Source organism: Caretta caretta, chromosome 7 (assembly GCF_965140235.1).
Source record: "Caretta caretta isolate rCarCar2 chromosome 7, rCarCar1.hap1, whole genome shotgun sequence".
NCBI classification, from domain to species: Eukaryota; Metazoa; Chordata; order Testudines; family Cheloniidae; genus Caretta; species Caretta caretta.
Window position 1 is genome coordinate 72,307,467 of NC_134212.1, and position 25,222 is coordinate 72,332,688.

Sequence of the window (25,222 nt, forward strand, 5' to 3'; positions counted from 1 at the left end):
TGAAGTACTCCACTTAGGAAGGAACTATTAGATGCACACATACAAAATGGGAAATGACTGCCTAGGAAGGAATACTAAAAAACGGGATCTGGGGGTCATAGTGGATCACAAGCTAAATATGAGTCGACAGTGTAACACTATTGCAAAAAAAAGCAAGCATCATTCTGGGATGTATTACCAGGGGTGTTGTAAGTAAGACACAAGATATAATTCTTATGTTCTACTCCGTGCTGATTAGGCTTCAACTGGAGTACAGTGTCCAGTTCTGGGCACCACATTTCAGGAAAGATGTGGACAAATTGGAGACAGTCTCGAGAAGAGCAACAAAAATGATTAAAGGTCTAGAAAACATGACATATGAGGGAAGATTGAAAAAATTGGGTTTGTTTAGTCTGGAGAAGAGAAGATTGAGAGGGGACGTGTGACACTATGTGATTAAAATATGATCATATAGATCGTTGTTACTACCACTGTTATATAACTGCAACAAATCTTGTACAAAGTGTGTCGTAAGATGTCTATGGAAGAGTTATGATTTGCTGAATATGATTATGCTGTTTGTATACAGTATCATTTTTGTGTCTGAAGTTATGAATATTAATTACGTATCTGTATTTCAAATGTTTGCTCATGTGGTAACACCCACAAGGTATTTAGCCCGCACATCCTGAAGGAACTATTCATGTTAAATAGCCCATCAAGGAAGACTTAACTCATAATGGCCCATGGGAAACGCCTATCTACACTTGATGGACTTTCATGTGAACGTTCAAACTACAGTATGGGTAATGGCCTCTATTATGACTAAGCTAAGCATGCACGGACATGTGACTTGGCCATGTGACTCCAAACACTATCTTGTTACCTGTAATTTTCCACAAAATAGAACAATGGGTTTCCCTTCCCTTGGCAGAAGCCATAAAAGCCCTTGGAAACAGCTCTATTTTGCCTCTTTCCTGCTCAAACCTCTGAACTATGAACTTATACTACAGGGAGCATTCTAACAAAGGGACTGAGGACCTTCCAATGATTTGAAAGCAACCAGAGACTTAGCAAGCCAGCAGTTTATTCCATCACTGCTACGAGCCTGATTCAAGAACTTTGCAATTGTTGTATGTATTTAATTCCTTTACCCAATTTTAACTCTCACTTTTCTTTCTTTCTTTTACAGATAAACCTTTAGATTTTAGATACTAAAGGATTGGCAACAGCATGATTATTGGGTAAGTTCTGAGTTATATATTGACCTGGATATGTGGCTGGTTCTTTGGTTTGATGAAATTGGTTTTAAATAACTACTCATCATTAAGTCTGGTGTCTGGGTGTTCAATCCAGGACTGGAATACCTAAGGAGACTACATTTCTGACTCCTTGTTAGCCAGTGTGGTGAGACAGAAGTTTACTTTTGGTGCTGGCTTGGTATATCTCATCGAAGAATAACCACCAGTTTGGGGTGTGTCTGCCCTATTTCTCAGCAGTTTGTCCTGAATTTGGTATTCTCAGTTGTGACCCATGGAGGCACGGTGACAACATGATAACAGTTTTCAAGTACATAACAGGTTGTTACGTGGAGGAGGGAGAAAAAATGTTCTCCTTAACCTCTGAGGATAGGACAAGAAGCAATGGGCTTAAATTGCAGTAAGGGAGGTTTAGGTTGCACTTTAGGAAAAACTTTCTAGCTGTCAGGGCGGTTAAGCACTGGAATAAATTGCCTAGAGAGGTTTTAGAATCTCCATCATTGAAGATTTTTAAGAGCAGGTTAGACAAACACCTGTCAGGTAATACTTAGTCCCACCACGAGTGCAGGGGACTGATCTAGATGACCTCTCAAAGTCCCTGCCAGTCCTACAATTCTATGAAAAGAAAGCTTCAATTTAACAACTTGAACAGAAGCTGATTGGTGCCATGCACACTGGAATACACTGCATGCAGTATGTTCTGCAAGCACTGGAATGCTCTTCATTTTCCTCTCCAGGACATTTGCCTTTCAATTTGGGAGGACAAGCAAGTCATATGAGAATTGTTCTCCATAAGACAATGTTGATCACTTCACAGATTATCTAATGTGACATTCTGGATAGCTTTGTCTAGATACTCTTCTTATGCAGAAAGCATGGTGAGAATACCTAGCATATTGAAAAATTTCAGGTAAAATGCCAGCAAAGCTGGTTGTCAAGATGCTAAATACAATTTGTAAAACAAAAACACTCCTGACATTTCATGTGTGTGTGTGTATTCTTTGAGAAGCCAAGTGAACTGAGAAAAGCACTGAAGGAGGAAGAAAGAGTCCTAATAAGAAGGAATTTAATCTGAGTGGGAGTATGGTACTAAGAGGTGAACAAAGATGAGCATTCAGCAGAGATGAGAGTTAGAAACAATGTCATCAAAGCATTTGCCGTCTTCCCATTCACACAATTTTTCCAATAAAAATCTGTCAGATCTGGTCACACTCTCCCTCCTGGATACTCAACAGATTGCTGTGAGGGGATCCAAATGTTGAATCCCATGTGCCCTTCCCTTGCAAGGGCTGGGCAGAGTTTAGATGTTGTCTGTCTGCTTTTGGGCTGCTAGAGATGCACTCCAAATGCAGGCCTCGTGCCTGACACCCTTCTTAGCAGGGGGGACCCCTCAAGTCCAATTGCCTAGGCCCAAAACCAATGCAGTCTCCACTAAGCCTCCATGGCAGTTCTTGGATGCTCCCCAGAATGTACACTCAGCCCCACCCCACACCCTGTGTCCCCAATACCTCATTGCACCCCTGGGGGGGGGGTACCCCACAGTTTGAAAACCAGTGATGTAGAAACCACCACCACATTCCTCCCTTGAGAGTCACCCTTCCCTTGAGAGTCCATCTGTGTTCAGGTAGGAAGGTTTTCCCTGCCTCATCATCATGGTCTTGCAGCAGCTTTCCTCTGCTTGAGCTGGTGAAAATGGCCGAAGACCCAAAAGCAGAGCAGCTTCTGCCCTTTTATAACCTTCCAATCTCCTCTATTATGGGACTTCCTGATCAGCCTCAGCAGGTGACCTCAGACCCCTACTTCAACAGGTGATTTCCCTGCCAGGCAACCTCTCCCAGTTCCTGGGCAGGAGCTGGTCTTTTGTCTATGGTGCTTTTATTTGAATAGAGGACCATCCTGATTTAATAACACTCTAGTGTTAGCCCTGTGCCACTGCCCCTTGGAATTCCAGTCCAACATGGAGAGCTCTCAAAGGCAAACTAACCCCATGTTCAAAATGGAGTCGCAGTCTGACACAGATACACATAAAAAGCACCCAACATCTAACAGAATTAATAAGCTATGCGTAGACAGGGTCCCCAAATCTTCAGACCATCAAAACATTTGCAGTCTTCCTGCTCACTCAACTCCTGTTTACTTCGCTCTGTTCAGCTGCTGGCCTCTTACTCCTACTCCAGATTAAATTCCTTCTTATTAGAACTCTGTTTCTTCCTCATTCTGTGACTTTCTCGGTTCACTTGGCCTCTCAAAGCTAAAGAACTTAGATATGTATCTTCTACACAAACACGCACACATATGTATTCTTGAAATGTCAGGAGGGTTTTCTGTTATCTTTATCAGATGACAGGTGAGTTCTTGCACAAATTATTCTTGTGAATAGAGTCTGTATTTTTAGCATTGAATGGCTGAGAAAAGAGGACTTGGTGAGGTTGATGTTTTTAGAGCTGATTGGGGAATCTCTTTAACAAGTTTTGTCAGTGAAGTGAAGGGAGATTTGATAGAATAAGGGTGACAGTGGTGCCTAGAAAGAGACCTGATGGCGGGAATGTGTAGATGATCTCCTTGAGATCTTGCTGATGTCATGTTTAGCTCAAGGAAGAGAAGACTGATACAGGAGATCAATCAATGGGTATGCCAGTGATGTAAAAGGCATGGTTTGTGATTGACAGAATAAGTATTTGAACGATGTAAAAACCCAGGAAGGGAAGGAGATTGTTTAATGTGATCCAAGGGAACAGAACTAGGATTAATGAGATAAAACTGATCAAAGGAAGTTTAAGGTTGAATATCAGGAGAATACTCAAGCAGTGAACCCTATTAGACTCTAAGTTTTCTCCCAAGAAGTGGTGCAAGCCCAGTAGATTGAGCTGTTTAAACTAATGTGAATAAAAATACTCAAGAATATATCGTAGAGAATAACTCTACCATTGCAGGGGGTGAATCACAATCTAATCGCTTTCTTCCAATTTCAACTCTGTGATGATATTACCCACAAGTATTAACAAGAACATCAACAGTCACTAAACTAACACAAACTTATACCATAATTTATAAACCTGGAGTTTCTGATTGCCTGTTGTCTCCTATTTGTCACCTGTTTTACTCTCTCTCAAAACACTATTTGCAAAAAATTCAGGAAGTATGACAGCAGTTTTCAAACTATATGAAGTACGCAGTATAAACAAATTGATGATTTACTACTGTCAACAACTAAGCAGTAATAATATTTCCAGAGAGAAATGACACAATTTAAACACTGGTTTTATGCAAATAGTAAATATGCTATAGTGTAAAGCCTACCTCTCTGATTTCCGCTGTATTTTTCCTGAAAATTATCAGGAAATTAAAGTTAACAGTCCCAGAATGCATTCCAAAAGATGGGTGTGAAATGATTACTCTGATTAAGTCAATGGCAAAACTCCTATTGACTTGAATGGGATCAGGATGACACCTTAGGTATATCAATGATGCAAGGGAAAAAATATCATTGGCTGATGCAAAATATTTGCATTTACTCTTAAATTCTGCATACAAAAATAATATACATCCTTCTATTTTTACTTCCGTTGTTTACCATACAAAGGGATACTTGAAACTGAGTTTACTGAAAAATGAACTTCAACTCTCCTCCCTTTTCTCCCTGCCCTGTCTAGACAAATAATACAGTATTTGTCTAAATAGGTGATGGTTTTTCTGTTTGCAAGAAATAGACATACAGATCTTGGTGAAAAATTATCTAGAAAAGGAAACATAATTTTCTCTGTGATGGGTGCCAAAATGTATTGTCAGTCCTTAAGAGGATGAGCTCTTTATTACAAACATTAAGAATTAGGGCTATTAAGGGGATTAGTATTTTGAAGATATGAAGTGGTCCAAGCTTCTGAGTCATTGTATTTAGTCTCCTTATACCAAGAAGTTTTTCTGTTGCGCAGATTTCTAAACACCTTATAACTATTTCAAATCCATTCTTTACAATACTGTCTTATCATTTCTCTATTTATAAAATTGCACTAATTTTACCTTTAAAGCAATTCTTAATCCAAAGCACAAGTGTTTTCTTTGAGTCACCAGTAATTCAGTGAGGTGAGTGCAGATTTTGCAAGGTCATTGCCTTTGTTTTCCTATTAGAACATGTAAGTTGAAATTTTTCATTTTCAGAATTTCCTAAGGATTTTCACTTCTTACTTTTACTGAAGTGAGTGTTACAAACCTGTGGGTTCTGCTACAAGTCACTCCCACTCATAATCAAATCCAACTTTTATTCTAGCCTTTTGTGTGTTTATTTATATGAATGTGTTAAATTCTCTCCTCTCTGGAAATCTGATTATCCTAAACATCACTTCCACTAATTGTTTCAATTTTAAAAAAATCACAACATTTTGTCTTAACAGGTTTTGGATTGGACTATCCTAAAAAGAGCATCAGTGAGGTAGATACAATGTTCTAATTATGACTATCTGGAAACTGAAAAACCCAGGAGATCTGAAGCCTATGAGGGCTGGAAAGCTCATTAGACATAGAAAATATAGGTGATGAAAAGTCAGGTGTTTTCCTGATTCTTACCACTTATGTAAGTGCCAAGGTGGATGGCAATGAATGAAATTATGATAAAACGAATATAAAGACTCGTCAACAAAAGCAGTCTCTTTACAAGTTCCTTCAATGTCAGTTTGCCATTAAACTCACAAGTAGGACAGAGTGCTCATCACAGGCTTCCCTTCCCTTTATCTACAACCTTTAGAACAAAGGAGGTAACTAATCCTAGCCCATACCATTTCATTCCCTTTATGGATATAGAATCTTCTTACTCATCTTGATATCCATGGTAGTTTTCCAAAGAGCTAATGTACTGCAATGTACGACAAGTGAAGGACATCTGCTCCTTAGCATTTTCCCCTTCAACCCAAAGTGAGGGTGTGCACTAGTGTCTTTTGGGCTGTGGGAAGAACAGAACCTAGGGACAAAGTGCTTTCACCTAACCTTAGAGTTCTATTTATAGTGTATTATTAGTTTCTAAACTGACCTTGTGGCACTGCTTCTTACTTCATTTCACTGTAGCTCCATACATTTCGACCACGTTTGAAGGTACATACTCTGCCTATTAGTTCTGTCTAGTCAATGAAGTTCACGTAGCTATGACGCATCTGTCGTAGATAAATGAATCAACTGATTTGATTTACTAAGAAGGCTAAATTTATTATGCGACATTTTACAAGTATAATTCAGCTTACCCTTGATGGTAATAAATGAGATATCAGCTCCCCTGAGACAAGAGAACCAGTCCCTGTATTTTCCAGGCATGGCCCCAGCCAGATTCCATTTTAGAGACGGGAAATGGCCATATCTTTGATTAAAAGGGAACCTTTAATCAAATAAAGTGCATCATCAAGCAAAAGCCAAGATTCCAATACTCTTGACTACAGCACAGCAATAATCCAAAATCAAATCCCCACCACACACACAACCCATTACCACTTGGTGTAAACGTGACATCCATCACAAGTAGGGAGAATGTCCTTCAGCATTTTTATTCTTATCCTTAGATTCATTTCTCTTCTCTCCCTCCCCAACCCCAGGTATGCCTTTATACGTTCTTGAAATCTCCTCCTCAGCCTGATCCCCTTGGGTATTTCTGTGGACGCTCCAGTCTAAATTCTTTGTCCAAAGAGCAGTGTTTCCAAGGGAAACAACTGACATGGACTGTGCATCCAGGAGTAACTGCAATGGCCTTTAAGTAACTTAGGAGCAACTAGTTTTCCTCCTGGCTGCTTTCTTTTCATTCTGTGAAAATAGTCATTTTGACTAATGTTACATCATTCTCAGGGTCTCTGTTTGGGATCTTTGTCCCGAATGTGAGTGTTATTGGATAAAATAAAATAAATAAATAACAGCAACAGTGAAAGTGTATAATTTTACATTTCTTTTGCTTCTCCATTTCTGTATATGCACAATTACATCTGTATACCTCTGTCTCCATACAGACACTCATCTTAAGAGTCTTTCTGGTCATCTAGACTGTTTTGTTTCAATAGTGCAAGACACAGCAACTGACAGAATGAATGACTTTCTCTTTGGCCTCAGAAGCCCAGCAGAGTGCAATGCAAGCAAATGAAGGAGTCTTGCACTCCATATCAATGAAGAAACCATTTTTCATTCAATTGAGAGGTCTGATTATTTTAAACAGCATTTGCAGAACTATCTCCTTGGATTAGTCTACACATAATTCTGCTATATGGAATGTTTATTTATTTACTGTATGCTCCCAACTCCACAGGGCACAATGGGGAGCAAGGGCTCTGCTACAAGGAGTATATAGTTGAAGTCATAATTCTGATTGTACTTGTTTTAAAATCTAATCTAAAATGTCTGAAATGCTTATATTTGAATATATTTCATTTTTCTGGGTATTTATCAAACTGGTAATGTGTTATTCACAGCATTCAAAAAAGACTTTGCAGCCTTAGTATCTCCACTTCACTGATTAAAAATGCAGGAAATGTACACATCTAATATATTTTTCCTAATTTATTCTGTTGTTTTAGTTTTTGCATTTCTTTCATTTTAGGGGGTGAAAACAGACTAGTCAGTTTCATATTGCTCCAGGGTCAATTTCACTTCCCTGGTCTTCTAAATTAGCACAAGGCTGTACTGTTTATGCTGTACACACTGCAGGAGAATGTTTAAAATCCAAACAAACTTTTCTGAATTTTAAAGGAGTCATGAATTGTTTCTCTTGGCTTTAATTTTCCAAAGGTCTTGTTCTTAAAATCCAAACTCAAACTATCCCTGACAGTGTCCCCTTCATGGACGGGGAACCCAGAAAGTTACCTGTTTTAGGGGCTGCAGGGTCAAGCGCCACTTCAGTTATTTTCTCCTATTATTCAGGCTAGACATAATGACATCTGAAACAGATTTTTAATGTAGAAAGTTAATCCTCTTTTAGTTGTTATTTGAATGTAGAGTATTTCTATGTTTTCCATTTCAGCAAAACTAAATTCCTCAAAGGACAATCTAATAAGAACTAGCGGCTAGGGGATTTACAAAGAGTGACACAAATTGTTCAGAAAGTGCCTCCCAAATTTCCTTCTTTACCTAACTCAGGGGTGGGGACGTATCGCGTATGGTTAATTTATAACCACTTTAGCCATTCTCGCTTATACTAAAAGGAGTATCAAGAGAAGGCAGAGCCTGCATGAAGCATTGCCAGGGGTATCATTCGCTCCTATTTGAAAAGGCAGAGTGTCAAGACAAGCTCCTTAGGTATGTTGTTGTGGGTGTGAGGGCGTAGAAACTGTGTGTGAATGTGCCAATTCTCAATCGCAATGCCCTCTCCTGTCGTAAGTTACACCAACATGTGGCGCCTAAGAGATCAAGTTAATTCTTCGGCAAAATGACAACAAAAGTCACGGCGATCTAACAGTCGGCACAAAGCTGAGGGGGAAATCGTTTTACAGACGAAACAGCACAGGGTCCAAAGAGTTAATCCCCTGCTACCTAGCACCGTGTCTGAAAACCGAACGGAATCAGCGCTGCTGGAGACTGGACTGAGCCTGAGAGCATCTCTCCTAAGCAAAGGCAGTTTCAGTCTGGCCATATGAGCATTTCACCTGCTGCCCCTCGGGGGAAGCAGCACTAATGAAAACTCCATGAACAAACGTAAGCCCTGTTTGGAGAAAGACTGCTAACATTTTAGGGACAGGATCAGTGGGGTCTTAGGTTCTGCTTCTTCCTTCTCCTGTACCTCAGGCACAGAGGACCCTGTCAGAGAAATGATTCAGAAATGGGCTTATATAGATGGCGAAATGCCAGACTCCTCAAGCAAAGGGAACGTGGCATCCCCCCAGCCCTCCCGCTCCGCCCAAATGTTCGCGATTGGGGTTGGGGATTTTAGCGTGTGCGGTTTGAAAGTCTCCGCTGGCCTCTACGGGGACGGATAAAACGGGAGATAAAACAGAGTCTATTCTTCTCCACAAGATCGGTGCCCTGTTTGTTGCTCTCCCGTGGGGATCTGAACCCACCTCCCCTCTTTCTTCCTTTGGGTTTGGAATAAACTAACGGAATCCTTCATTTAAATTGCCCAAGAAGTGCCCCCGAGGCAGGGCTAGCTCGCGGAGTGCAGTGAACGATCAGATTTAGCCACACTCGCTTACAGTTTACACGGCCCTGCTGCTAGATCTGGTTCGCCTTACAACTGGGCACGACTGCACGGTCCCGTCCCAAAAACTTCCTTGCGGATTCTGTGGTTTCCTTGGCTTCAGGGCGTAGCAGCGCCGCGCCGCCTCCCTCTCCCGTGGGCGGTGTGCTGGTCCCCGAGCCGGGGGGAACTCCATTCGGAGGGGCTGCGCTCGGGGCACGGCTCTCTCCTTGGTAATTGGCTACGGCTCCTCCATGTGTCACATTAGCATAAAGAGACGCAGCTGGCAAAGTAACCACTTGGGGGCCAACGCGGACTGTGCGTCAGAGCCCTGGCTGGGGAGGGGAAACGGGATTATTTGGGGGGAAGAAAAAAAAAATAAGAGTAAGCCTCGAGAAGCATGCAACTCAATTTGCGCCGATGGCCCCCAAAGCCGGCATGCCTGCGCGGGGCTGAGGGCACAGCTTCCACCGGCTGGCTCGCGAGCGATGGGGCTGAGCCCTGGGGGCACCCGGCTCTCCGCGGCCTTCTGAGCTGGGGAGCGGGGGCGCTGGGGGCGTTCTTGCGGCTGGCCAGCCCTTCCCATCCGCCCCGCAGCCTTGGCAGGGATGGTCGCTGCGGACTGGGAGTGAGCTCCGGCCAAAGCCAAGCGAAGTAAGCCGGCGCGCTGGCAGCCCGTCCGTCAAGGAGTGGCGAGGCAAAGGGGAAGCAGCTGCCAACGCGCGTCTGGAGCCCGCGCCACAGTGTGAGCCGCCCTGCCGGCTTCCCTGAAGACGTGAAAGGCGTCCGGGCTTGTGAGGAGCAGACGAGCAACAGCGCAGGGCAAAGCAGAGCCAGGGGCAGAGGAAGGAGGGCAGGACTGCAGGAGGTGTGTCTGGAGGGAGCCGTATCGCCAAGGAAGAAGGCGGCAAGAGGGAAAGGCCGGAGGAGGGGTGTGTGGAGGAAAAGACCGGAGCTTCAGCCTTCTCTGTCCTCAGAGTGCTTCTCCCCCCGCGGCCCCCCATGCACAGATAGCGAGGCACCCGCGCAGCGGACAGGCTGAAGTTTGAGGAGGGCAGCGGCTGTGTTGCCGGGCGCAGGACGGGGTGTCCCCCGGATCGGAGGATGGCGACCGAGGGGGGAGCCGGGCCGGCCAAGTCCGCCGTGGAGAAGCTGTCCTATGCCATGGGCGAGAAGACCAAGCAGCTGGGCACGGCCATGCAGGACGTGCACCGGCAGCGGCGGCTGATCCTGGTCATCGTGTGCGTGGCCCTCTTCCTGGATAACATGCTCTACATGGTGATCGTGCCCATCATGCCGAGCTACCTCACCAAGTGGGAGGCCCGGGAGAGCAACGCCAGCGGGGCCAACGCCAGCTGGGCCAAGTCCGTGCTGGGGCCCGGGTACCCCCCGGAGAACGAGGACATCAAGATCGGGCTGCTGTTCGCCTCCAAGGCCATCCTGCAGCTGCTGGTGAACCCGCTGAGCGGCACCTTCATCGACCGCGTGGGCTACGACATCCCGCTGCTGATCGGCCTCACCGTCATGTTCCTCTCCACCATCATCTTCGCCCTGGCCGAGAACTACGCCACCCTCTTCGCCGCCCGCAGCCTGCAGGGGCTGGGCTCCGCCTTCGCCGACACCTCCGGCATCGCCATGATCGCCGACAAGTACACCGAGGAGTCGGAGCGCAGCCGGGCCCTGGGCATCGCCCTGGCCTTCATCTCCTTCGGCAGCCTGGTGGCGCCCCCTTTCGGCGGCATCCTCCACCAGTTCGCCGGCAGGCGGGTGCCCTTCCTGGTGCTGGCCTGCGTCTGCCTGCTGGACTGCCTGCTGCTGCTCACCGTCATCAAGCCCTTCGGCAGCCGGGCTCGGGAGAACATGCCCGTGGGCACCCCCATCCAGAGGCTCATGATCGACCCCTACATCGCCGTGGTGGCCGGCGCCCTCACCACGTGCAACATCCCCTTGGCCTTCCTCGAACCCACCATCGCCACGTGGATGAAAAAGACCATGGGCGCCTCGGAGTGGGAGATGGGGGTCACGTGGCTCCCCGCCTTCTTCCCCCATGTGCTGGGCGTCTACATCACCGTCAAACTGGCCGCCAAGTACCCGCACCTGCAGTGGTTCTATGGGGCCCTGGGCATGGTCATCATCGGGGCCAGCTCGTGCACAGTGCCCGCCTGCCGGAACTTCGGGCAGCTCATCGTCCCGCTCTGCGGCATTTGCTTCGGGATCGCCCTGGTGGACACGGCCCTGCTGCCCACGCTTGCCTTCCTCGTGGACGTGCGCCACGTCTCCGTCTACGGCAGCGTCTATGCCATAGCGGATATCTCCTACTCCCTGGCGTATGCCCTGGGGCCCATAGTCGCCAGCCAGATCGTGCACTCGCTAGGTTTCGTGCAGCTGAACCTGGGCATGGGGCTTGCCAACGTGCTTTACGCCCCGGTCCTCCTGTTCCTCAAAAACGTCTGCCAAATGAAAGCCTCTCACTCCGAGAGGAACATCCTGCTGGAGGAAGGACCCAAAGGACTCTATGACACCATCAAAATGGAGGAGCGCAAAGGCAAGGGGAAAACCCCCCATCCAACAGGGGGGATGCAAGGAAACAGCGTGGACTCTTACCACAGAGACCTGACAGGGGCCTCGGAGGAGGACTCTTCAGACTATGAATACAGTTAGGTTACACGGAGCTGGCAGAACAAGGGTTAAAATGGGTGTGGGGGGGGGGGGTGAAAGCATTATTGCCGTCTGTTTATGTACCAATGTGCACTATATACAATTTAACCTTTATCATGCTGTAATGTCTTCTCGACTTGTTTTAAGTTGGTATTTCCTTAGACACTGGCAAGGGAAAAGCACGAAGAAGACTAATCTAATGAAGCATTTACATAAATCTGTGGTGGTCCTTCCAAAAACTTTTAGCTGAGGTCTCTTGTGCAAAAGTTTTCTCGAGTTGAAAACTCTGTGTGTGACATACTGTATATCTCTGTAAAAATACATTAAAAGGGAGGGAAGTCTGTAATAAAATTCAGATGGCATATTCAGGGACTTAAATTTACTAAATCTTGTATATATGTACTGACACTTTCACTTGGTTTCATATTTAACAACAGCAACAAAAATCACATCGTATTATTTCTTCTTTGAGAACCAGCTGAAGCGCTGTAATCATTTTTTCTGTTGTGCTGCTACTTGGTAAATGCAATATACTGTATCATGTGTAAGTCCAAATCTACAAGGATAATATGATCTGAATAAATGAAGTTTGAGGGGTCCATGGTCTTTCTTTCATTGTTTTTGAGGGCAAGGATATTACTCTAACAAATGTCAAGAAGTTCCCTATAACATCAGCCTCGTTTATTTCTTAAGACCGATTCAATAAATTCAAATAAATTCCCTGGGGTGGAATCTCAGAATTCAAAGATTGACAATGTAAAAATGTTCCGACAGAAAATGTGTACTGAATTGCAAACAGGGCATCAAACTTCGCTGCGTACACTGTCTTGGTATTAAAGTATTGGTTTATTTTTTAAATACAGCACTTTTTCAATAAAGACTTTACATAATCAAATGCTTCCGAATTTTGCATTTACCCCACGTAGATTTACGGTAAGGAAAATGTAATACTTTGCCCAGAATGTAGTCCCGTCTATATCACATAATTATAATCTATGGGGATTAAAATAATAATACCTAGCTCTTATACAGCGCTTCCCATAGATCTCAGAGCGCTTCACAAAGGATGTCAGTATCACGGGCTAAAAAGGGCGAAGGTGATTTATTCAAACGTATCCAAATGATGGAACCTGTGGTCCAAACGCAAATATAAAACCGAAGCTCACATTTTTTCCCTGTAGATTCCCCCCTTGCTTATAGGTCGCTATAATACATCGTTTATTTAAATGTTCAACCATCTATTAGACAAAACAAACGGCTTCTTTTCTAAAAAATAAAGAGTCCCCTCCCGCTAGAGTTCCTAGAAAAATGAAGAAGAAACACAACAAACCAGTCATCAATTTCACTTGGTCATCAAGGTCTCTGATTGACATAGGGCGTTATGATAGCAGCTGTCAGGGCCTCGGAGTCCCCTCTCAGAGGAACAAATAACAATGGAAGCGCTGCTTTGTAGTGGCATTTTGGTTTCGGTAACAAAGAATCAATAATGACCATAGGACCAAGCTGAGTCCCACATTTCTAAAATAAAGCTCAACTTGCAACTGCCAAAAAGAAGATTTAAGGATGTAACCATTTTTTTTCGCCTGGAGTTAGATAACTGGGATTTCCCTGGCATCCGTCCATAGTGCTATTGGTATGCCTTTAGTTAATGTCTGAAAGCTTACTTTCTTTTCAGTGTGGCTAGATTCAAATGATCATTTGCTTTTGTGTGTGCTGGTAAGGAGGCTCAACCAGGGAAGCAATATTTACAAACCCAGGGACTGCACACTAATTAAACACCCACATTCTGATTTCATTTTAAACCAGCGGAAAAAGAGAAAGTGCTTACCTTTTTCAGGACAGCCAATTTGTATCAAAAAAAGAGAGAGAGAGAGAGACAGAGAGAGCGAGACCGCTGCCTCGTCCAGCTGTGACTCTAGGGGAACAAATAATTTCTGTACAGAACTCCGATTCTTATTATTCAAAACCCTTTGGTTAACCATCTTCGCCAATAGACTAGTACTACTTTAAACACCGGGTGCAGAGGATATTTAATAAGCTCTTTCGAAATGCACTGCCAATTGCTCCTTAAAACTAACCCGCACCCCCGATGCTAGCGGGCTAGAGATTTAGAAATAAGATATGACTCCATTCTAACGAACGCGGGGAATTAAGACCTGACTTGGTCAAAGGAGAAGCTGCTATTGTTTAAAGGGCGGGAGGAGGGGAGAGAATTTGCATTACAACTGAACTAAAGGCAGCAAAAATGGGGAATTGAATTTTTCCTTGGAATCAGAGCTGTTTATTTCCCTCCCACTCCCTTACCCCCAGTAACACCGTTAATCATCTAATGAACGCCAAGGAAAAGAACTTTAATTCAAGCTTGGAAGCATTGCTCAATACACAGGAGAGGCCCTGTCCTTCAACCTGCTCCTTTAAGGGCTGGAGAGTATTAAGGATTCCCAACGGGGCCGAGGAAGCAGATCGGGAATCGGGAGAGGTCAGAGCACATGTATATTGCGTACCCATTGCGTGTCTGACCTTTTCCCTTCGTCAGACTGCCGCACGTGGCAGGTTAACCTGATAGTCAAGCAACGAAAGACCGAAAGAAAATGTGGCTTTATCGAAGTCAGCGCAGAAGGGGGACCCTGCCTTCCCTGCACCAGCTTTCCACTCGGAAAAAAAGGCGCCTTCACTTTGAAATACACGCCATGGGGCGATGCCCAGTAACTTCGGACAAGCCGCTCCCGGGCACTAGTCGCTGAGAGAGACTAGTGCCATGTTGCTTTTAAACGCACAGTCTGCTGCTGGGTTAGGGACCGCGAACCATGCAAAACCCCTGCCGCTGGCCCCGGAGAGGAGGACGCTCTCCGCGTGTCCAGCCTGTAGGAAAGCTGAACTCTAGCGGGAGGATGGTTTGAGGTTGGGCTGGGTTGCCTTATGGGAGGCCGCTCAGGCTGCACGAATAGGAAGGGAGGGAAGGAGGAGTTAGACAGCCAGACCTGGGGGAGGCTGAACGAAGAGCTTCTCCCAACGCAGTGTATGTGTCCAGAAGGAAAGGGAGACATGAAAGTACCTTGGACAGAGCAAAAGCAGGCTCCAAAGCCTCCACATTGCCCAGAGCGCTTCTGAGCCCTCAAGAAGCGCTTTGAAGCCTGAAATATCCACCCCCACGTTTCCCTCTGCTCCTGACATTTGCGTTTGAAACTTTGACTTCAATCAACTCGCTTTGGAACAGGTAAGGGGTGTTCAGCCGCTGGCTGGCACTGATGCATTCAAGAGCTGTTCGCACGCACGTCAGGGGTGCGTGTCCGATGTTCTTTAGCTTGTGCCTTTTCCCACCTTTGCACCAGACAGATGTGCCTTTCTCACCCCTGTGTGTGCGCGCGTTATAACCACTTTGCAGCAGACATTGTTCTGTAGAATGACACCCCCGAACAAACCAAATCGCCAGTCTCTGCAGAATGTCCGGGGAATCAGCTAAAGACATTCAAACAGTTCCTTCATTTAGCCGGGAGGCGACTAAAACCAGAAGAGTGGGAGGAGGGGGAATATTTACATCCGTTTTTACAAGTTGTAGACGCCTCCAGTTTATAATCAATTTAACACTCGGAGCGCAGAGCAACGGTAAGGGGAAGATTTGACTTTTATTGCTGTTATTAATTTGCTCTGCTGCTAACGATTTATTATGTTGCTATAGTTGGCAAGTTCCATTAATCCCTGTCTAGGACTATTCCAACGCGTTAAATCATTTCCTCAAAGGAGCTGGCTGCAGACAGCATCTTTGCTGTCCCTTTAAATATTTGTATAGGCTGCCTCCTCCCATCAGGGCTCAAGAGCTTGGAAGATCGGGAAGATTGTCAAGGGGTCCGAACCAGGGCTGGGTCTATAACTCAGCGCTCCGCCCTTTGGGGACACCTGTGTCTTTGTGGATGGGTTTGTAACAGACGAATCCGCCTCCAAGTGGTGGCAGCCCCAGAGGTGGCTGCACTAACCCCACCGGGGCGAAGAGGAAAGGCTGGCACCAGGGGCGGGTTCTGGACTCAAGTGGAAGATCCAGCCTCGGTGGCAAACTCTTTCCCAAGGACTCGGGGCACGCGGGAGTTTGCCCGGCTCCTGAGCAATTCCAGGCTTTCCGCGCGCAGCGGACACTGCCATTCACCGCAGCTCGTACCTAAGTCCAGTTACTTTCAGCACAGCTGGAGCGCAATAACTTTTTATTCACAGCAGAAACTCAACTAGGGTGTTCCCCTCCCCCAGCAGCAGCGCAAAGCCTACGCTTCATCTCCTGCTTTCCGCGGTTACCCGTTGCTGTTGCGATAGCCTCCCTCGGGATCGCCTAGAAAGAAACTGAGGCAGGAGGGTGAGAACCGAGAAGGGATGGCCGCAGAAGCCAATGGATGGAAAGGGGATTAGCCAGGGGCATGGCCAGAAAGGCTCCAGCTGCCCAGCCAGGCAGGGCGGGGAGGGGGACGGAGATGGGAAGGGGCAGAGGAAGAAGGAAACAGGATAATGCCGGCTGCGAGCAAAGCGAAAGCTAAAGGTAACCGCTGGCTTGGGAGAGCAGCGAGAGATCCGGGCTCCAGGGGCTCCGGGCCGCGCCGCGCAGAGAGAACGGGCTGATCGGCGGGAGCGGCCCTCCGGCCTGTAACCCGGAGCGGTCACCCGCTCCCCCTTCCAATGCCCCCTGCGGGAGCCCGCACCCCTCATCCGCACCGCCCCTGCCCGGGAGCCCAGCCCAGCACGCAGCCCGAGGCACCGAGCTCTCAGCCCTGCGCTGTCCAAGGGATTGAGGCGTTGGTGAGGAGACCTCCCAATGCCTCCTCTGCGTGAGTAGGACAGGACCTGCCCCGCCGCGCCTACCCCTGGCCAATATTCCCGCTATCGCTCGCTCTCGGGCAGCGGCAAATTTGCTGCTTGCCCCGCTGCCCTCCCCAGCCCAGCGGCGGCTGCACCCCAGTAGCGCTGGGCAGTTTGTCGTGATCCCACTCAACACTGCCAGAGGGGAAGGTTAGATGCTGGGTTCACACTAGTAGCTCTGATTCCGTCTGGGGTAGGTATTCCACCCACGGGCTATAGCCCTCGAAGTCTTCTTTCCCCTCCTCAGCTGACTTCGCGGATCCTTGAGTTGTTCATCTGGCATACCCTGGGCCTGGTTAGCACGCTAGAAAACAGGCCCGAGGGGTGCTGAGGGTCTCTCACGAAGTGCTGAAAGCCCTCAATCCCCACTGATGTCATTGGGAGTTGAAGGGGATCAGAACCTTGTAGGAGGCACTTGGCATATTGAGGGATCAGGCCCATTGCTCACTGAGACACACTGCAAAAGACCTACTGGATCAACTTCATCTATCATGTGACTGGCTGAGACTTAAATTAGTCATTAAATAGCCCTGACTTTAGCGTTTTCAAACATTTAACAAGCCATAGTAACGCACAGCTCAAAGTGCATACTCTTGATACCAAAGAGAATAAGCATGATCGGTTGTGAGCTGTTCATGTAAAACTACCATTACACTATAAATTGCAAGAAGTAATTTTAACTGATAGGATTTACCTATCTATTGACTCCAATAATGAGTTGGAAACAAAGCCAAATAAGTGGATTAGATCGGTCACTCTTTCTCTGTTATCTGCTAAAGAAGAGGTCAGTCTTCTCTATGTGGATTTTTGCTGCTGCTTTGAAATATGATGAACACTACATGATTCCTGCAAAGATCAGCATCCTGCTGAAAAACATGGAGTTAACTGAAGGAACAGTGGGAGTGTGCTTGAGCCACTCATAATTAAAGACATGAAAATTAATTTTTGGCCCCAAAACTTTGACAATGTTCCTTTCAATCAGAGCGAGTAACTATAAAGTCATCTTGCTTTTCTCTGGGATTTTCCATCATTGGGGCAACATTCATCTTCTTTGTACAACAGTTAAGTGAATTTAAGATTTGTGAGAGATGCTAGATTGACAGGTTTCAGAGTAGTAGCCGTGTTAGTCTGTATTCGCAAAAAGAAAAGGAGGACTTGTGGCACCTTAGAGACTAACCAATTTATTTGAGCATGAGCTTTCGTGAGCTACAGCTCACTTCATCGGATGTATTTGAGACTAAAAGTGAGACTCTATCCACAGAAGAGACAAAACAAAAGTAACTACAGTGTCAGCTTTCCCATATTTCTCCAAGTCCTTGTACATAATACATATTGTTTCTTTATATTGTTCTCCATGTCCACTGAAGGAAGGACAAGAAGTAATGGGCTTAATCTGCAGCAAGAGAGTTTTAGTTTAAATATTAGGAAAAACTGTCTAACTCTAAGGATAGTTAAGCTCTGGAACAGGCTTCCAAGGAAGGTTGTGGAATCCCCATCACAGGAGGTTTTTAAGAACAGGTTGGACAAACAACGGTCATGGATGATCTACATTTACTTAGTCCTCCCCAGTGTAGGGGACTGGACTTGGTGACCTGAGGTCCCTTTGAGCCCTACATTTCTATGATTCTATTAACCCCAGGGGCTTTGCCTTTGCTAGATTTTTCCACAGACCAAGAACAAACACGTACTTTGAGATTGCATGACATTTATTTCAAATTAAAGGAAACAATAAGGAAAGAAAGTAAAGTCTGCCTGCGAGAGCACCACGTGTGTGCTTCCTCAGCACAGGCTGTGTCAGTGCCAAAGACAAACTGGCTGCTCTGTCTTTCAACATAGGTTTTTACGAATTTAAAGGCAGTACACAGAGAACTAAGGGATCACAGGTTCACAGCTACATACGCCACAGACTTCAGTGAGCATTACGGAAAGTTTAAATTCTTTTGTTACATTCTTTGTTAAATTCGTTTTGAGTTTATGTTGTTCACTTAATGGTTCATAAATACTTGGCAAGATTTTTGTAGTACTATATAGGGAGCTGAGTGGTACTGTGGGTTAATGCAGCCTTTCACCTCATATCTATGATAAAGCACATCACAGATCAAAAAGAGTTTGGTATGTTTCATTCCAGTGCCCTGTGGACCATTTTTTTAAAGCTATCTCACAATATGGCACAAGTGTCAGTTTGTCCAGCAAAGGCTCTGGACTGGAATCACAGAAGGGGATTCAAATGACACTTTTTTGGCAGAGCTGTGCAGACGCCAAAAGACTGGAATAGCAAAGATGACATAGAACCATAGGGATCTTAACAGCTCATCAGGTCCAGCCCCTTGTGCTAAGGCAGGACCAAGTAAACCTAGACCATCCCTGACAGGTGTTTGTCTAACCTGCTCTTAAAAACCTCCAGTGATGGGGATTCCACAGCCTCCCTTGGAAGTCCATTCCAGAGCTTAACTACCCTTAGAGCCAGAAAGTTTTCCCTGCCATCTAACCTAAATTTCCCTTGCATACAGCTGTGTGAGGGAAATAACCCACAGTGCCTTCCACAGCATGCCCAGTTATTCACCCCTCACTTTCATACACAAAAATTCTCCTACCAATTCTTTTAAAACCCCATTGTAGCAATCATACCACTACCTTGCATTTGTACAGTCACAAGTATTTTATAAACATTGAAGCTCTCTATCTACTTGATCAACATCTATTTATTTTACTTGTGGGGGTGGCATCAGTGCTTAGGCGGCTTTGCAAATGCTGGCTGGCAGATATTTAGGTATCCAAGAGACTTAGGTGCCTACAAGGTTTGGCAGCTGCTGAGCAGCAGCTTTGAAAATGTCAGTGACATCTGAACTGTGAGGCAGAGAGGTTTCTAAGTACCTTTAAGCATCTGGGCTTGTCTGCTCACAAAAGTTGGACTACCTTAATGATACCACTATAGCTAAAGCGGCCCAATCCCCTGATGTGGATGCAGCTATACCAATATATCTGCTTATACTAGCATAGTTTATCCCTGAATGGGAAGGAGAACAAGCTATATCAGTATAAGGCAGTGCCACAGATAAAAGAAAGGATGGTCCAATGGTTAGGGCACTCACCTGGGGCTCAGGAGGTTCAATTTCCCGCTCTGCCACAGACTTCCTCTGTAACCTTAGGCAAGTCACTTGACACTTCCTTACCTCACAGGTTTGTTGTGAGGAAAAAAACACATTAAAAGAGTGTGAGGTGCTCTGATATTGTGGTAACAGGGGCCCTGGAAGTACCTTGGACAGAATATACTGGTATAACTGCATCCACAGTAGGGGTTGTACTGGTATAACTATGTCAACAAAAAGTCACACCCCTGACCGACATAGTTATACTAGTACAAAAGCTGGCTGCAGACCAGGCCTTACTCTGAAATGGTGTGACATACTGTGAAGTAAATTAGACTGACGAATTAAAGTGAATCAAAACTGGCAAAAGAGAACCTGTTAAGTGCATGGGATCTTTCTATAGAAATGAATTTGTAGAGAAATGCAACAAATTGAATGACAAAGTAATATTCAAAGGATTCAATTCAGTTTACTTTAGATATTGTAGTTCTGTTTCTCTTCAGTTTTGCATTCTTAAGCTTCAGTGTACGCTTGCACAGGGAACACTATATATTGTGCATATTTTGGTAATAAATAACTGTCACTGACTTGGCTTTAAATCTTTTCTATTTCCAGAACTGAGGTGTGCTGTTCTGTAAGTGCCCCCAAGTGGCTTCAATTTCTGGCCTCAGTAAAAGATCTCAAAAGAAATGCAAGGATGCCTGTGCTAGAGAAACTCACACAGAAGGAGAAAGATGCATGCAGCAAAGATGAGACAGTAGGTGGCTGTTTTTGGACAAAAACAAAACAGAGTTGGATTAAAGAAAGATGATTTTTAGTTATTATCAATAGGAGCAGTGTTATCAATGAAACTCAGTGGTAAATACAAACATTATTCCTGACCTCATTTCTTTATTTTTGGAAAACAATGGTCACTTGCAACAGTCTAGTATCAAGACCTTAAACTAGTCTTAGCACTTTTCGTATTCAAAGTACAAATAATTCATCCTCACCCGTCCCCTGTTGCATTTGCATTACTAGGTAGTTATGTATTATTATCCACATCTCAAACAGAGACTAACAACAAAAAAATAGAGCAGATTATTTACAACAAAGTCTGAAATGGCCAGTATTCATTTCATTCTACCACAAGGTAGTACAGGCTGCCTATCAGTTTCTCACATACAACTCATCTGTGAGACAGCTGGGTAAAAATATTAAAAAGTTAATACATTGATTTAGGGAGCTTAGACCAGAAATTCAGATGAGTATGCCCAAAATTAGTTACCTAAATCCATCAAGTGTGAAACTTTTGACCTTAGTAAAGACGTGGAACTAACAGCAATGTTACTTGGACAAAACATGGTGGAACCAGAATATCTGACATCACCAGGACATATAAATTTCTATGCCCATTACCACTGAACTGCTCAAATAAATTCCAAAGGAGGTTGTATGCCTGTATTGTGCACCAAATGGACAAAAATCACTTAATTACTTTTTCACTTATGATGTATATAGAGGCATTACAGGCTCAACTGGCCCTTCATCTTCATCAATTAATTCATCCCATCACATGTTTCATGGGTAAGTAAATATTATCCCCATTTTACAGATGGGGAAATGGAGGCAAAGTGGTGCCTTTCCCTGCAGCATTGAGTGGCAGTGGTAGAGCTGGGATTTGAACTCAGAGTTCCCTGGTTCCCAGTCCTTGGCGCAGAGCACAGCTCTCTCTCACTCACATACTTTCTCTGATAAAGGAACAAACCTGTTAAAAATGAATTTCTAGTACATCAACTAGGGAAAAGCAACCTGAAGACTGCCTGTTTATGAAACAGACAAAAGCCAAAAAAAAAGAATGAATATCTATTAAAAGAACTGATCCACACAAACATCCCATTGTATGCAAAATACTAATGGGTGGGTATGGATGGCTTCACTAGGTGAAAATCAATTTCAGGACTCTGAGGCCGCCGTACACCTCTCTGGGGACTACACTTGTGATTTCCAATAGACTCAAAATTCCTCATATTTTTCCATTCTTCCATGGATCCCAGCTTTGTTTGCCCTATCCACCAGACTTCTCTGCTCTTTTTATTTTTAATGAAAGCTCATATTTGTTTGGCTTAATTCCAATTTATAAAACAAAGTGATAATGTCCCAAAGCAATGCATGGGAACACTAAGGAATGCTGTTTGAGAGCCACCATTGATTCATTATTTTATAGACAACTAACTATGCTCTTCATCAGAGATCTTACACCCAAGTTATCTTGGGTCAACATCATCACTGATCCAACTCCACTGAAGTGACACAGTTACACTCACAATGTTCAAAACCCCAACTGCTACGAGACACTACAAATGTAAAATATACAAGGATCCCATTGGAATTCATTGATACTGCACATGGCATGCAGATTTATTAGAAAGACATAGACAGTAGCTACTAAAGGAATCTCCCCAGGAGAATTAAAGGTGTCCAAAAGGGAAGTTTTCTTAAGATGGCTGAAACCTTTTCTAGAGAAAGAGGTCATGTGGTCCTCCATATTTCCCCTTTTAGTCACTGTAGGGAGCCAGGGTGGTTTGCCTCCGAACCAGAGGGTAAAGAGCCACTCTCTCAGCCTGAGTGGGTGGGGCCAGACCCAGCTTACTCCAACCCCCGGAAGGGGAGGAGTGGAACAGGAAGTACAAAGGGCGGGGCCCTTAGCCCAGTCAGGGCACACCAAGGAGGGAGGGAGGCACAGGCTGCTGGCTGTTCCCTCCAGACCCTGCTGCTGAGCCAGGGGAGGCCCTGGGCCAGGAGAAACTTGACCTGGAGGAAGGACTGGGGCTATCAGGACTGCCAGCTGCCTAGTACCTGGAGGAGCCAGGCAGTAACCTGGGCCAGCATGAGCCTGAGTGGGAGCTGGAGCTGCCAGCAGCGGAATACCCTGATGGGCTGGGGGGACCAGAGGGACCCGCTCGAGAGATCTGGTAGGAAGTAGCCCAGGGGCAGAACTGTACAGTGCGGCGGGTCTATTTGGTCAGCATGTTGCAGATGGCTCCCCGCTGACCCAGTGGCGGGACCCTTTCCTCCCGCCACTGTCAGGGCCCTGGGCTGGAACGCAGTGGAGTTGGGTGGGCCTGTGTTCCCCTACCCCGGCCAACCCGCCTTGGGTAGCAGAATCCTGACAACGCTACAGACTCTTGCCAGCGCTCCCCCTGCCTGAGGGGCACGCTACAGACTTGCCAGCGCTCCCCCTGCCTGAGGGGCACGCTACAGACTTGCCGGCGCTCCCCCTGCCTGAGGGGCACGCTACAGACTTGCCGGCGCTCCCCCTGCCTGAGGGGTGTGCCACTGACTCTAGCCGGCACACCTCCCTCCGCTAATTCCCTAGAGACAGAAAGGTGTGATCAAGGCCGGCCGGTGAGGCAGTAGCTCCCCACTGCCCCCCCAGCGGCTCGGTGGACCAACTGAAACCTGTCACAGTCACCCTCAAAAAAAGCTCTGTGCATCTATCCCTGAAACTCAATCTGCATGTTGAGAGCAGCACCAATTAATTCCAAAGGAATCTCTGCATATTTTCAGTTAAACTTGGTAAGATTCCAGCATCATCAGGAAGGCTTCCCTTAAGGAGAACTTTAACTCTTCCTGGGAGATTTCTTTAAGTGTTGCCTTCATCTGGCTCATCTTTCTAATACAAAGAAGAAAAAACATTTTCATGCTATTTCTATAGCAGTTAATGCAAAAAAATGTGTGACAGAAATGACATTTGGGCAAAGCTAGGAATATGGGCTTGGTCTCAGATAATAACATCTCAAAACCAAGATCCAATCCGAACCTATATATTCCTCTAAAATATTCACATCATCTGTTGTAACTCACCCAAAACTAAAAAAATACTACGAATGCATAACATTATTTACCGCTCCATCTTTTTATGATTAGACACTGCCCAAGCTTCCAGTGCCTCCACTGCAACAGACCTTGCACATGTACCTACAATGCGTGAAACACTTGATTCCAGATGAGCAATTTAGGAAGACCAAGGCCATAGTAGAACAATTTGGAGTTGCAGGAGGCCTAGGAGAATCCTTACAGCAAAAACTTCTAGATAGAAGGGAGAAGATTGGAAACTGGGTAAGTAAATGCACATTAGAAAAAGAATGGCTTGTGTGAGAGGCTGCTCATTTATAAGTTATTCGTGATTACCTACATGAGTTACATGAAAAACCTTTATATAAGGTTGCTATAAATCATGTCAACTTTTTGGATCAAGTCCAGGAGTCAGACTAGATTAAAACGTGCTGGTGCTTCTATTCAGTTTCTACCCACATTCCCAGAAGGGTAGACTGGAATGTTTCTAAAATGACTAGCCACTGATATTGTTAAAAATGTAGATATTTACAATGCCATCATTAGACTTCAGGGTCAACAACTCAGTAGTATGGATGAGGGCAGTTCACATCTCTCAGAGCCATCGTTTTAAGCTATTTGCACACTCAGGCAGAGAGTGCTACATCACGTCCCTTTTGGAAGGCTTTCTGGGGAGCCTTGGGCGCTAGAAATTTTTTATTTTAAAAAAAGAGTTTGAATTCTGCACAAACTGATAGGACTACAAGGAATGTGGGCATGGTGTACTATTGGGTACCAATTCCATGTGATCTCTGATCAAATCAAATTATTCTGGGCGGTATACATGGGGAACATGGTTTCAAAGAAGACTATTATTTTTCTTTCTGTATAATATGTCAAAAGATTTGCCTAAAATCCTTCTTTGCAGAAAAAAAAAATGTATGCGCCATGCTGAAGACCTCAATCTTTAAACAATCAAGGTTTCTGCTCCCTAAAGCAAGAAAAGTTCAATACGTTATGGATAAATTGTGTTTGATATTTGCAGACAGTTACAGGCCATCCATTCTAAAGCTGTCTCTTCTGGCCAATCTGAAAAATGGCAGTAGTGACAGCATATTGGATAATGAATGAGTGACAGAAATTGTAACTAAACTAGAAAAATGGTATGTATTCAGGTTTATCCATCTCATCTAGGAAGAGGTGGAAAACCTGGCCCCACTAAAGTCAATGGAAGTTTTGCCCTTGACTTCAGTGAGGCCAGAATTTCCCCCCAGCTTTAGTGATATGATCCACAAGAACCTTTGAACAATTAAAGTGTTCCTATATTCAGACCTAGATTGTAATGATGACATGACAGCTGGATTTTAAAAGCCAACGCATTCCAAGTAAATAATTCTCTCCCTGCTATACAGACTATACACAGATATCATCTGCAAGCTGCACTGAAT

At 45.1% G+C, this 25,222-nt stretch overlaps 2 protein-coding genes and 1 long non-coding RNA gene across 4 annotated transcripts in view; 2 read left to right on the forward strand and 1 right to left on the reverse strand.

The window, feature by feature from the left end:
• LOC125639823 (uncharacterized) overlaps positions 1–25,222 on the reverse strand; it is an 85,882-nt gene that overhangs the window by 15,983 nt on the left and 44,677 nt on the right. The window lies entirely within an intron of this gene.
• On the forward strand, positions 9,490–12,925 carry SLC18A3 (solute carrier family 18 member A3). Its single transcript, XM_048857545.2, has one exon. The coding sequence runs from the start codon at positions 10,477–10,479 to the stop codon at positions 12,031–12,033; it is 1,557 nt and encodes a 518-aa protein (XP_048713502.2). The 5' UTR covers positions 9,490–10,476; the 3' UTR covers positions 12,034–12,925.
• CHAT (choline O-acetyltransferase) overlaps positions 14,675–25,222 on the forward strand; it is a 51,025-nt gene continuing 40,477 nt past the window's right edge. The window contains exons 1-3 of one of the 2 annotated variants that reach the window (XM_048857543.2): positions 14,675–15,247; positions 20,574–20,715; positions 23,868–24,059. In XM_048857543.2, coding sequence (XP_048713500.1) covers positions 20,656–20,715; positions 23,868–24,059 — 252 coding nt within the window. In that variant the 5' untranslated portion in view covers positions 14,675–15,247; positions 20,574–20,655. The remainder of the gene's footprint in view (positions 15,248–20,573; positions 20,716–23,867; positions 24,060–25,222) is intronic. The other variant, XM_048857542.2, reaches the window with a different exon arrangement.

Bases quoted from the DNA above. Each gene is read 5' to 3' on its own strand.
- SLC18A3 (XM_048857545.2), top strand. From the start codon at position 10,477: ATGGCGACCGAGGGGGGAGCCGGGCCGGCCAAGTCCGCCGTGGAGAAG.